We start from the raw sequence: 11,961 nt of genomic DNA, 5'->3' as shown, positions 1-11,961 counted from the left end.
CCCTCGAGATGATATGATATGATTTGATACGGAAGTCCAGGTGAGGCCCATTGTATGCCCCTGGCAATATGTAAGGGAAAGTCCAGGTGAGACCCATTCTACGCCCCTGACATTTTGGATATGTTATGTTATGTTTAAGCGAAAGTCCTGAGGAGCTCCATCGAGGGCTGAGCACTTGGAATATGTAGAGGGTTACTGGTGACAAGTCCATCTTGATATGAATTGTTTGTGTTGTGACGCATTTCATATGAGCATATGTTTATTAAACTGTTTTTATATTCTGCTCACTAGGCTCTTGTAGCTTATCCCTTTTCCCTAACCCCAAGTTTGCAGGGCCAAAGATAGCTCGGGAAGTCAGCATAGTAGCTGGTATAGTTTATGTAATAGAATAGTTGTGGACATGTATTGTATGATGGATTAGAATTGTGCTTTACCCTAGTTTTTATCCTTATAATCCATGTTAACATGATCCTTATGTAAAGGTTTTAATTATGAGTTATGTTTGAACCAAGCTTGAGGCATGTAATGTTTACCATACTAGAGCATTTGATGAGGGCTCTAGTATTGGGTTTTATGTTTCAGTTTCTGATACATGCACAGGTTGAGCCATGGTTCATGAAATGTTTATGTTTATGTTGTCTTGTATGATCATGTATGAGATTTTATCAGATATACAGGATTTATAGTAGGCTTGCTACGGGCTCTGGCGACCTTAAGTCGATTTGAACTCTAGCGCCGGTAGCGGTCCGGTTTCTGGGTCATTACACTCTTGGTCAAACAGGGTGGTTCTAGGCATGTTCTCTGCCGAGCTCGGCGAGGGATTAAGCAATATAGGTGATTAGTTTAATGGGACTGTAGGGTTGGAGAATGAAAACTGTTGACCTTAAATAGTAGAATTTAGATTGTTTGGGGTGTTTACAGTGTGGTTTTCGCCGTGGTTGGCTATGTGGATCTCAGCAGGTGTTATGAGGATGAAAACTCTAGTAATGAAAAGATCTCTTTCGTTCTCACAGATGGCACCAATTGATGATCTGAAATTCGAAAGAGGGTAGGGTTAAGGTATGTGTGTGTGAGCTTAGTCTGACTAGTTCACGCCCTCTTCCTTTATTCTTTTTTTCCTTTTATCCTTTAGTGATGTGTAACCACCACCCTGCTACAGTACCACATGTCGTTATCATGCAGAACTGTACGTATGGACGTACTGCCCTTTTCTCCATCATCAGACGACTATTTAATTCCCTCGGGCGCCTGTGCTAACATGATCCCGGATGTGGAGGGGTCTGTTCCCTCACTGACCCATCAAGTCAGGTGAGCTGGATCCTTCTCCATTGGACCCGAGCCCTGTTCTGCCTGATCTTCCCGAGTGTGGCCTGGATTGCATGCTAAAGAACAGGTCTACGATCTGACTTTTCTATGTGGACTCGATTGCGACTCGAGTATTAAAGAGCCATCGTTCATCAATACTAACTCAAAATCAAGACACATTGACATAAATGCTTTATGGAGATTCCAAAAACAAGCCAGAACCATTGAACATTTGCTCTTCTATGTTATTTGGTTAATTTTAGCTGCCGTTTCAACGAGATGATATTTAATATGACGTCAGATATTAATCATTAATTATAGTAAAATTTATATAACATTATTATAATTAATAATTATAATAAAATTATTGTACACAGTAATTCCATTGTAAAATTATTCTATTTCAACTGTGGAATAGTTTTTGCAATCGTCAAACTTATATTTTTTATATAAAAAAAAATATTTTAAAAAAATTCAATTGTTTACTATAATTCATTTTAATATTTTAAATTTTAAATGATAAAATTAAATTTTAAAAATAAAGTCAAATTTTTTTAATTATATAATTATATTTAAGTGAATTAAATTGAATTTGAAAAAAGTTAATAATAAATTATAATATAGTATTTAGAATTTTATATTATTAATAAAATATATAATTTTTTAATTTAAATTTTATATTAAAATTAAATATATTTTATATTTATTTTATGTAATTTTTTTTTTTTTTGAAATAGGGGTATGTAATATTATATATATTATATTAAATAAATTTTTATTATATAAAACATCACATATACATAATATGCATTAAAATATTTAGATATTTATATTTAATATTATAAATCATGTATATATTTTTTATATTTAAAAAACTTTACTTTTCTAGTAATAATATTCTAAATAAAATAAAATATTATAGGTTTTAAATCATGAAATTTTATTTTATTTTTATACTTTAAGTTTTTATTAATATTTATGATATTATATAAAAGTGGGAATAGGAAATGGATAATAAGATTAATAAAAAAAAATATTATTGTAATAAAATATATATTTAAAAATTATTTTATTATTTAAATAAAATTTTAAGAAAAATATTATAATTTATCGTTACCTTACATAAATTCAATTTAGGTTTTTTTATTATAATCATGGTAAATTAAAAATATTTGATTTTGATATTTAAAATTTAAAATGTAAAATATAAATGTAAATTATTATAAATAAACTATTAAAATTCTTTGCTATTTTCAAATGCCCCGTTGAAAAGTTGGGATTTTACTCTTACGCACCTCCGAATTACTACTTTTTACATAAATTATTGACTTTCTTCTTCAATGGAGAAGGACCATCCAGAAATTCTGCAATTCTCTTGACATAGGAGAAGGAATTTCATTCTACAAATTTTCATATTTGATAAAGACTATTCCCACAGAAAATTGATGGTTTGCTTTCCAATACTCAAAACATGATCTCAATAGAAGAAATTATCTTATGCAGTTATTGTATATAATAATAAATAGATTTTGACCATCAATTATAATAAAATTTACAATATCAGTGACTATCATATTATTTTCATAATCTATTTTAGATATAACGATTATATTTTAACTGAGTCTAATTATTCATAAATATTTTTTGGTAAAAATAAAAAATATCTGTATTAAATTAATTTATTAAAAAATAAAGTATTTTCAACTTAAAATAAAAGATTTTTAAATCATAAGTCATTTGTTACGAAATTATTATTTAAAAATTCAAAACACGTTTAAAACAATTTAAATATGTTATTTTTTATCTCAGAAAATGTGATTTCTTTATAATGTAACTAATAATCCTCCCTTCAATTTATCCAAGAAAAGTGGATGTCACCTCCTTTTCACTTCAACCAACCTGCACTTCAATTCTTCAATACCAATATATATTTCATTGAAACTAAAACCATCCCTTGTGTATATTTGCACAAGTTATCATAAAAAAACATAAAATTAAATGGATTTAAGAATAATTTTATTAGTATTGATCACCTTCAAACAAGTTCAATTTGAACATAGGTAGGTAATTTTTTTTTGAGTGTCCTATTATATATTTTTACGAAAATTAAATTAATATCAATCATTAAATAAAGAGAGTTTATTACGAGAAAATAAAAAAATATAATAACAAAATTTATAAACTAAATTATCAGAAAAAATATCGCTACCATTTGAAATATCAACAATGAAATTATCGATTATCTACTAATAAAAAGACATTGTTATCGATCATTTACCGATAAAAAATTATAATTATATTTTACTAGTTGACAGAGATTAAAATTTTTAATTTTTAAGTGGGAGTAAATTGAATATGAATGTATTTTTATAAACACTCTTAAATTTTTAATAAAAATTTAAAAATTGATTTTATTTACGTTTTGACTTTTTAAAAATAAATATCGACCATCGAATATACACGACGAAATTTAATTAAAAGTCTATAAACATAATAAAAAAAAATATTGTGGGGAAAGTTAGCTGCAATTTTACAAGTGTAACGAAATTTTTATGGTCTAATATCAATTTTCCAACTTTTGACCCACTGCTGACAATGAAAATATATAACTAAAGACTAAAACCTGAGCAACTTAATGAAAATATATAACTAAAGACTAAAACCTGAGCTTTTGTTTTCTTAATCAGGACAAGGCCAAATGGTAAAATATTTAAACTAAGAATACATTTTCGATCCTACATAAAGAAATTCCTTCAATTTTCGACTTCTTCGTATCTTATTCTATCTATTTCTGTTAAGAAAATTTATTATTCTCTCCGTCCACCCGGAAGAAATACTTTAAGGCAATAAGCCATGGCTCCTGCATTCTATGTTTTTGGCAGCGATGGTTTCTGGGTTTGTTTCCATTTTCTACTGCTATTAGTTGTATCAACTGGGAATGCTTCAGAGCAAATTGTGGAGACTCTACCTGGTTATCCTGGTAAACTTCCATTTAAGCTTGAAACTGGGTAAGTTTTAGATTTTAGTTTTTTCATCATTTTAAATGCATTGTAGGAAAAAAAAAAAAAAAAAAAAAATTACGTAGATCCATTTAAGACCCAGACAAGTAGATCTCGTAAAAAAAAAAAAAAAAAAAGAATCCATTTTATAATAAATCGGGTATATCTAAGAATTTCCCATATTCTATAAACAAAGATGATAATGATGATGTAGGAATTGTATTCAGATATGTGGGTGTGGGAGATATGGAGGAGTTGCAGCTGTTCTACTACTTCGTTGAGTCAGAGAGGAATCCTGTAAGGGACCCTCTCTTGCTTTGGCTCACAGGAGGTCCTGGTTGCTCTGCTTTCTCTGGTCTTGTTTATGAAATTGGTATGTTCCTTATCTTTTCTTTTCCATTTTCTTTTTCTGTAATTATTTAATAAAAAAATTAAATTTACCCTTAAATTATATATTTATTTTTTTATTTAAATTTATTTATAAACTATAAAAATAAAAAACAAAAAATAAAATTTATCAATTAAATTATAAAAAATATAATTATTAAAATAAATTATCGATCGGCACTCACTATTTAAAATATTAACGATAAATAAATATATTTTGAGTTTATTATTGACCTTTATTGATAATGATAAACTGATAAATATTGTTGATGATCTGATATCTAGAAAATAGGGTTTATAATGGGTTCTGTAAAACTAGAAAAAGGCTAGACCTAGAGGAGAGTATTTCTCCTTTTATATGTTTCCTTTTATCTGCTAGTGATGTGTTAACAGAACGTATATCATTGGACCACCTGTCCTTGCTACGTTGATACGGACGTACGAGGGAATCAGATCTCTGTCCCATGCGTAACAGCCCCTGATTCTCTCCGGGAGCGCATGCGTATGGACCCACATGATGGACAGGTGGGTCTCCCTCCTGATTCCGGACTGGACCGGAAGATAAGTCACGGGCTGAGCCCAAGAAGGATCTATTCATCGGGCCTAAGAGGTTAAGCCGGCCTGATTGAGAAAATGGATTGGAGTCCGATCTGAAGGGGAACGGGCTGGACCAGTCTCTCGGAGAAGGCCTTGGACCCACCTCCCCTAAATGATGGGCTCACGATATGAGCCTGACCCAGTCCGAGATAGAGAAATCCAGCGATCATCAATTGTAATAGATATAATAACAGCAATAATGGTCCCTTTTAATATATGGTAGGATATATTAATTTACACTTAACCTTTATTTTAAAAGTTTGATAGTAAATTTAATTTTATAATAATCTATTTTCTTTTATCACTATATTCATTAAATTTTCAATTTTAAACACAGGCATTAGCAATATAAAAAGTATTGACATCAAAAAATAAAATTAAAATATAAATTGTTCTTATACTCTCATCAGAAAATTTTAATTACACTCTCAATTTATATTTAAAGTTATTAAATATTTTAAATTCTATTTTGAAATATTAAATACGAATTCGTTAATTAATTAATTTTATAATTTTAAGTAAATAAAATAAATAAAAAAATTACTATTTAACCATTATAATATAAAAATTCATCAATTAATCATTCAATTTTAAAAAATACATTCACACATCTTTTATATTTTAAAAAATTTACTAATTAATATTTTTATTAATTTTAATATTAAATATTTTATTATTTATTTATATAATTTTAAAAAATTTATTAGGTGATATTCAAATTTTTAAAAAATTTATTAATTAATTTTTTTATAAAAAATATTTTAAATTTTTTATAATATTTAACGGTAAAAATTAATAGAAAGATTAATTAATAAAATTTTTAAAATGTTAAAAATAATTTAATAAAATTTTTTAAATTAAAAAATAACGAGTAAATTTTTTTGTATTATAAAAATTAAATAGTAATTTTTTTATAAATAAATTATTTTATTAATGATCATATCATATATTCTCATATATTTTTTGCAACATTAAAGTCTAATAAAAAATATTTATATATTTTCAGTTAAATTTTAATGTATTCTTTTTGTAATGAAAAAAAAAAAAAGTCACAAAGTCAAATTTGATAAACTATAAAATTATTTTCTTATTTTGGTTCTTCTATTTCTACTTTTATGATTAATTAAATTAAATTAAAAAATTTAAATTAAAATATAAATACGTGCGCAAATGTTGAATTTTTTAAAATTAATTGGCTTTTAATTTATTTTAATTTAATTAATAAACATTTCCAAATGGGAGGAAATGTTTTCTTCGACAACAATTTTATAGATAACAACTGATAAGCATGTGATTGTTGGCCGATAAACTGCGGTTCTTTGCGACGTGACATCGATGAGGAAACCCATCAAGGAAACATTGGAAATTTTTTCCGAAAACAAATTTGAAGCCCTCAAATTTTATACTCTTTTTTTCAGATTTGATATCTCTGTTATGGAATGGAGTAACCAGACTTTATTGAGGAAGTTGTGATGCCAAGCTTTTTGGGTGTTCATAAGTTGCTCGATGTTTTGTCTAAATGAAGAATTGTATGAATTATGATCTCTGAGGAGGATACTGGAGCTCCAATTGATGGAGGAATCATTGGTCTCCTAGGAGAATATTCATACATTGACCTCCCAGGAACATGATGGATTAATTTTGCTCAGGTTACTACTTGACGTGAACCAGATTACTACATTTAGTGGTGTAATTCTGAAATATGAAAAAATATGTTCCTTTTCTTTTCCAATATCCAGGAATAGAGCTTCAACACGGTGAAACGGCTATACCGTGTTTGGTTGTGTGGAAGAATGGAGAAAAGGAAAAGAAGAAAAGGGATGAGATGAATTACTCAAATATTTTGTGGTAAATGGGAAGCTTGGGAAAGGAAAGAAAGACATGTTTTCTTTCTTGTAGCTATTCCCACATAAATTAGTCCATCCAATTTGGAATGATTGGTGGGAGGGATATTTGTTGTTTTGTTTATTTCAATATTTCCAGTCTTTGGCTGCTAAATTATATACCTTAAATAAAGAGAAGTAGTGGGGAAAATGTAGCTTCAGCACGAGCTATTCCAAAAAGCTATAGTATCTGAAAAACCTGATAATTCTTTGAACATGTCTTATGGATTTGTGAACTTCCACGTAGGTCCACTAAATTTTGATTTTGATGCTTTCAATGGAAGTTTGCCATCACTTATACAGAATGAATACTCATGGACAAAGGTGCTAATCCCGTTTTACTTCTATCTTTCCATTTTCTTCATCAATCTTTGTTTACATACTGTGCTGGCAACTCCCCAGGTTGCCAATATTATATTTCTGGATGCACCAGTTGGCACTGGATTCTCCTACTCAAAAAGCCAAGAAGGTTATTATACCTCTGACACACTATCATCCAAGGCAATTTATGAGTTTCTTAGAAAGGTAAGCCTATTGTTTTACAAATATGCATGTGATGCTAAAACATGGAAGATAATGTTTATAGTCTGATAACAATATGATTAACCAAACAATCCTGTTTCTTTTTTTGAAGTTAAAAACATCAATACCTGTAAAGAAATATTTATTTACTTTGCAAGTTTTGCTGCAGTGGATAACAAATCATCGCAAATTCATCAATAATCCACTTTACATTGCTGGTGACTCTTATTCTGGCATGATTGTTCCCATTGTTACTGTAGAAGTAGCAGAAGGTAGCTCCCCTTGTCAAATGTTTAAATTATGTCGGATCTCTTATCATTGAAACTGTATCTCTATTGTTTCTGTTTATATTATCAAGCTCAGTTATTACTCAGTAATTGTGTTGTAGGAAACAGGGCTAGACACAAGCCATACTTGAATCTCCAGGTTTTTCCAATACATTTATGTTGTCTCTTTATATCTTTTCTGTTTATTTTGCATTCTAAGACTTTGGAGTTGCTTAAATTTGATTCAGGGATACATTGTTGGTAATCCAGTAACAGATTTGCATAATGATGAGAATTCCAGAGTTGAATATTTCTACAGGGTGGGACTTATATCCACTGAGCTATTTAAGGTAATTTGGCTACTTCAGAGATTTAAAAAATAAAGTAAAATAAAAACTCATGTTGAAGTTTCTATATGTAGCCTAGTTTCCTATTTGCATAAGTTTATTTAAAGCAATTAGTGATTAGCATAAGGGGTTTGGGTCATATTTTGTAGCTAACTGGCAAACATTTGAACATTGGTTTTGACTAACTATTCCACCAGTTATTTTTCCATATAATTTGTGCATGATGATCTGGCTGTGCAACGATGCTCACATATAACATCTTTTCTTCTTTTTTTTTGAATTTTTTATTTTTTTAAGGTTTTCATGAGCATCTAAAACATAAACTGCAAGAAAAATAAAGTAAAAATTGAGCAGAATAGTCTCTGTAATTCCCCTTTAGGTCTACATCCAAATTGATCTTATTGAATATATTATGCCCTCCCCACTCCCAAGGCAAAAATCTGCTAAAAACAAGCCTTCCAATTTGATGTAATTCTGAAGCATCACTAAATGTACAAGTCATATGTTGATCAGCTGCAAAAGAAATGACTTTCATTGTTCTCTTCTCCTCTAGAGCTTCTTTCTATATGCAACTTAAGCAATCAGTATTTCTCCACTGGAACCTGATAGACATTGGAACTGGTGGAAAAAAACTAGAACTTGCTATCAAATTCCCTTCAACTTAGTAGACCTACTGTTTCTCTTCTCTGTCCCATGCATAACGCTGGCTGTGGGCACAGCTACAGCAAATCTCTGCATACAAGTATTATCCCAAATTGGCCAGGTATGAGGCAGATATGCTTCATATGAAACTTGGGCAATCCTCCTACTACAAGGTGTCATTTGGGATAGAATTAGGCTCGTTTCATTTTATGGTATTAAAGTCAATCATTATCTTGATGTTGGCCACCGCAAATGTCTAATCCTATAAACATCACATTAGAGATGTTTTTTAATTGGTCTGGTCCATTTTATCAACAATGAGATAAACTTCTATATACAAAAAACGAAATCAGAGTAAGAATTTGGTTCTAGTCCCAACACTTGTTACTTTCATTAAACACTTAATTTGTTGAATAAAATTATATATATAAAACAAATTTCATTCTATGCTCTTACAGGCGGCCAAAACCTATTGTGTTGGAGAATATATCTCACCAAACATTAGCAATGCTGAATGTATGGATACTATTCAACATATTGCAGAGGTAAGAAAAATCTATTTTTTCAGCTGTTGGATAGAGGGGAAAAGGAACATATCCTTTACTGCTGCTTTGTTTTTTGTCTGAAAAAGTTTAACGAGTATGTGTGAGCTTGCAGTGCACTTTAAAAGTATGCGATGCCCAAATTTTGGAACCAAAGTGCAGCTTTGCATCACCAAAACCAATGGGCTTAAAATGGGGACACAAATTTTTTGATGACACTCTCATAGACATTGCTCTCTCTTCGCGGCAAGGCCCTGAAAATTGGTGCCGAGTAAATCTCTCTCTATCTCTCGTCCTTTGATTTCCGTCCATAATAAGATAAAAGTCCTTGCTATCCACCAGATATTGGCTTTGCTCAATGAGACCCTAATCTCAAAGTTAATCTTGTACTTCTTTGCAGAATTCAAATTATGTGCTCTCTTACATCTGGGCAAATGATGAAGATGTGCAGCATGCTCTTCACATTCAAAACGCAAGTAACTTCAATGTGCTAATTTCAGATTGGTCAAATCCACTTTAATCGATGGTATATATTGAATTTTCTTTCTTTCACTGGAAATCAGGGTACCATAACAGACTGGATGAGGTGTAACAAAAGCCTAGCTTATGATTATGACATATTGAGTACTGTCTTTTACCATAAAGAACTCATCATGGCCGGCTATCGAGCTCTGGTATACAGGTACCTTTTTTTGTCATTTTGTTGCTCTTCAGTTTCTGCACTAGTGATTTTGTTTTCCAGTTTACATTTCCAAGAAATTTTTTAAGAAAATGATCATAAATTTTTATTGAAGATCTCATATCACATCAACAAGGTTTATAAATTCCAGCATACCACATAAAGCCCTTGGATTTTCTGAAGTAATGAACGTTTTCTACAATTGTAATGACACAATTATTAATTTTAGGACTTGGTGCAAACATATGATTTTCTTCCACTAGCTTGTCCATTAACATCTCTCTAGAGCTAAAAGCTTTCTCCTTTTTCTTTCATATATGGCTGTATTTCTTTCTTATCCTGTGATTTTCTTGCAGTGGTGACCATGACATGCTAATTCCTTACACTGGTACAATTACATGGATCAACACGCTCAATTTAACCATTGCTGATAATTGGAGACCTTGGTTTGTTGAGGGTCAAATTGCAGGGTTGGTTTCTATATACCAATTTGTTTCTTTCAAATAACAATTACAATCCAAGTTAACATTTCAATTTTCCTTTTCCTTTGCAGATTCACAGTCAAATATGCTCACTCTATTGGAGATGGTTTGGTCTTTAACACTGTAAAGGCAAGACAACTTAACATTATTTGCAATTGCTTAAACAATCAGAATCCCTCTATTTGAAATTAAGAATTTTACAACAACATTTCATTAACTTCTTTTTTAATAGTTCTCATGTCTGAAATAAAAAAAAACTAAATACTTTTTAACTCAAAAAAAGAAAAAATTCATTTTAAAAGAAATAGAATCATGCATGATTGTGTAATAATTCATTGAAACTCTTTTCTTACCAGTATTTTTTTTTTTTTTTGTTGATATGCACAGGGAGGGGGGCATACAGCTCCAGAGTACAAGCCTAAGGAATGTCTTGCAATGGTTGATAGGTGGTTATCTTATTATCTGATGTGAGAAACGGTCGGACTTGTGAAAGCTTATTTTAGTATGAAGCTCTTGTTAATTTTAGACAAAATTTATATATCTATATAAATATAATTAGGGCTGTGCAATCGGTCGGTTCGGTTCCGAACCGAACCGAACCGATAAAACCGAAAACCGATTTGTTAAAATTTATAAAACCGAAAAAACCGATTATGAAGGTATAACCGAACCGAATCGAACCGATAAAAATCGGTTCGGTTCGGTTCGGTTCGGTTCAAACCGAAAAATCAACAATCAACTGATAATAATAATAAAAGCAAAGCTACCATAAAAATCATAATAAAATCACCAAAACAAGGGATATCAGCAAATACCCATTGGTAAGAATAAGAAAGCAAAGCAAATGAAATGAGAACAGGGTCCTTGAAAAATAGTCATTACCTCAGATTCACAGAACACTAAAACAAACGTCTAAAAGAAAAACTAATTGAGTGAACAATTAAGTGACAGATTGGCAAGCACAGAATTGCTGCAATGGGTTGCTTTACACCCAAAAAGAAAAAGTAAAGGTCTTTAAACTACTACCTCGAGGGCTACTATTGTCGACAGAAGAAGAATTGTTGGATCAACAAAATAATTTAATAAATATTCTATTAAAAACCATGGCCAGAAGTCGCTCGCAACCCAGTCCCAGATGAGAGACCCAGATGAGAGACCCAGTCCCAGATGAGAGAACGCAACCCAGTCCCAAACGCAACCCAGTCCCAGATGAGAGACCCAATCCCAGATGAGAGAACGCAACCCAGTCCCAAACGCAACCCAGTCCCAGATGAGAGACCCAGTTCCAGATGAGAGAACGCAACCCAGTC

At 30.6% G+C, this 11,961-nt stretch overlaps 1 protein-coding gene across 2 annotated transcripts; it reads left to right on the top strand.

The window, feature by feature from the left end:
* Positions 1-4,118: 4,118 nt before the first annotated feature.
* On the top strand, positions 4,119-11,230 carry LOC110624514 (serine carboxypeptidase-like 18). Of its 2 annotated transcripts, XM_021769710.2 has the most exons (14): positions 4,119-4,313; positions 4,532-4,677; positions 7,419-7,495; positions 7,574-7,696; positions 7,863-7,965; positions 8,082-8,119; positions 8,208-8,309; positions 9,407-9,493; positions 9,606-9,761; positions 9,891-9,962; positions 10,054-10,172; positions 10,526-10,639; positions 10,723-10,780; positions 11,039-11,230. In XM_021769710.2, the coding sequence occupies exons 1-14, from the start codon at positions 4,159-4,161 to the stop codon at positions 11,120-11,122; spliced, it is 1,434 nt and encodes a 477-aa protein (XP_021625402.1). In that variant the 5' UTR covers positions 4,119-4,158; the 3' UTR covers positions 11,123-11,230. The 2 variants fall into 2 exon arrangements, with proteins under 2 accessions (XP_021625402.1, XP_043816696.1); XM_043960761.1 differs by lacking the exons at positions 4,119-4,313; positions 4,532-4,677 and adding an exon at positions 6,532-6,937 and having other exon boundaries at positions 7,028-7,696; positions 11,039-11,228.
* Positions 11,231-11,961: the final 731 nt, after the last annotated feature.

The sequence above is a fragment of the Manihot esculenta genome, chromosome 10 (assembly GCF_001659605.2).
Source record: "Manihot esculenta cultivar AM560-2 chromosome 10, M.esculenta_v8, whole genome shotgun sequence".
Classification (NCBI taxonomy): domain Eukaryota; kingdom Viridiplantae; phylum Streptophyta; class Magnoliopsida; order Malpighiales; family Euphorbiaceae; genus Manihot; species Manihot esculenta.
The sequence above is the reverse complement of the archived record's forward strand: the minus strand, read 5'-3'. Positions and strand labels throughout refer to the sequence as shown.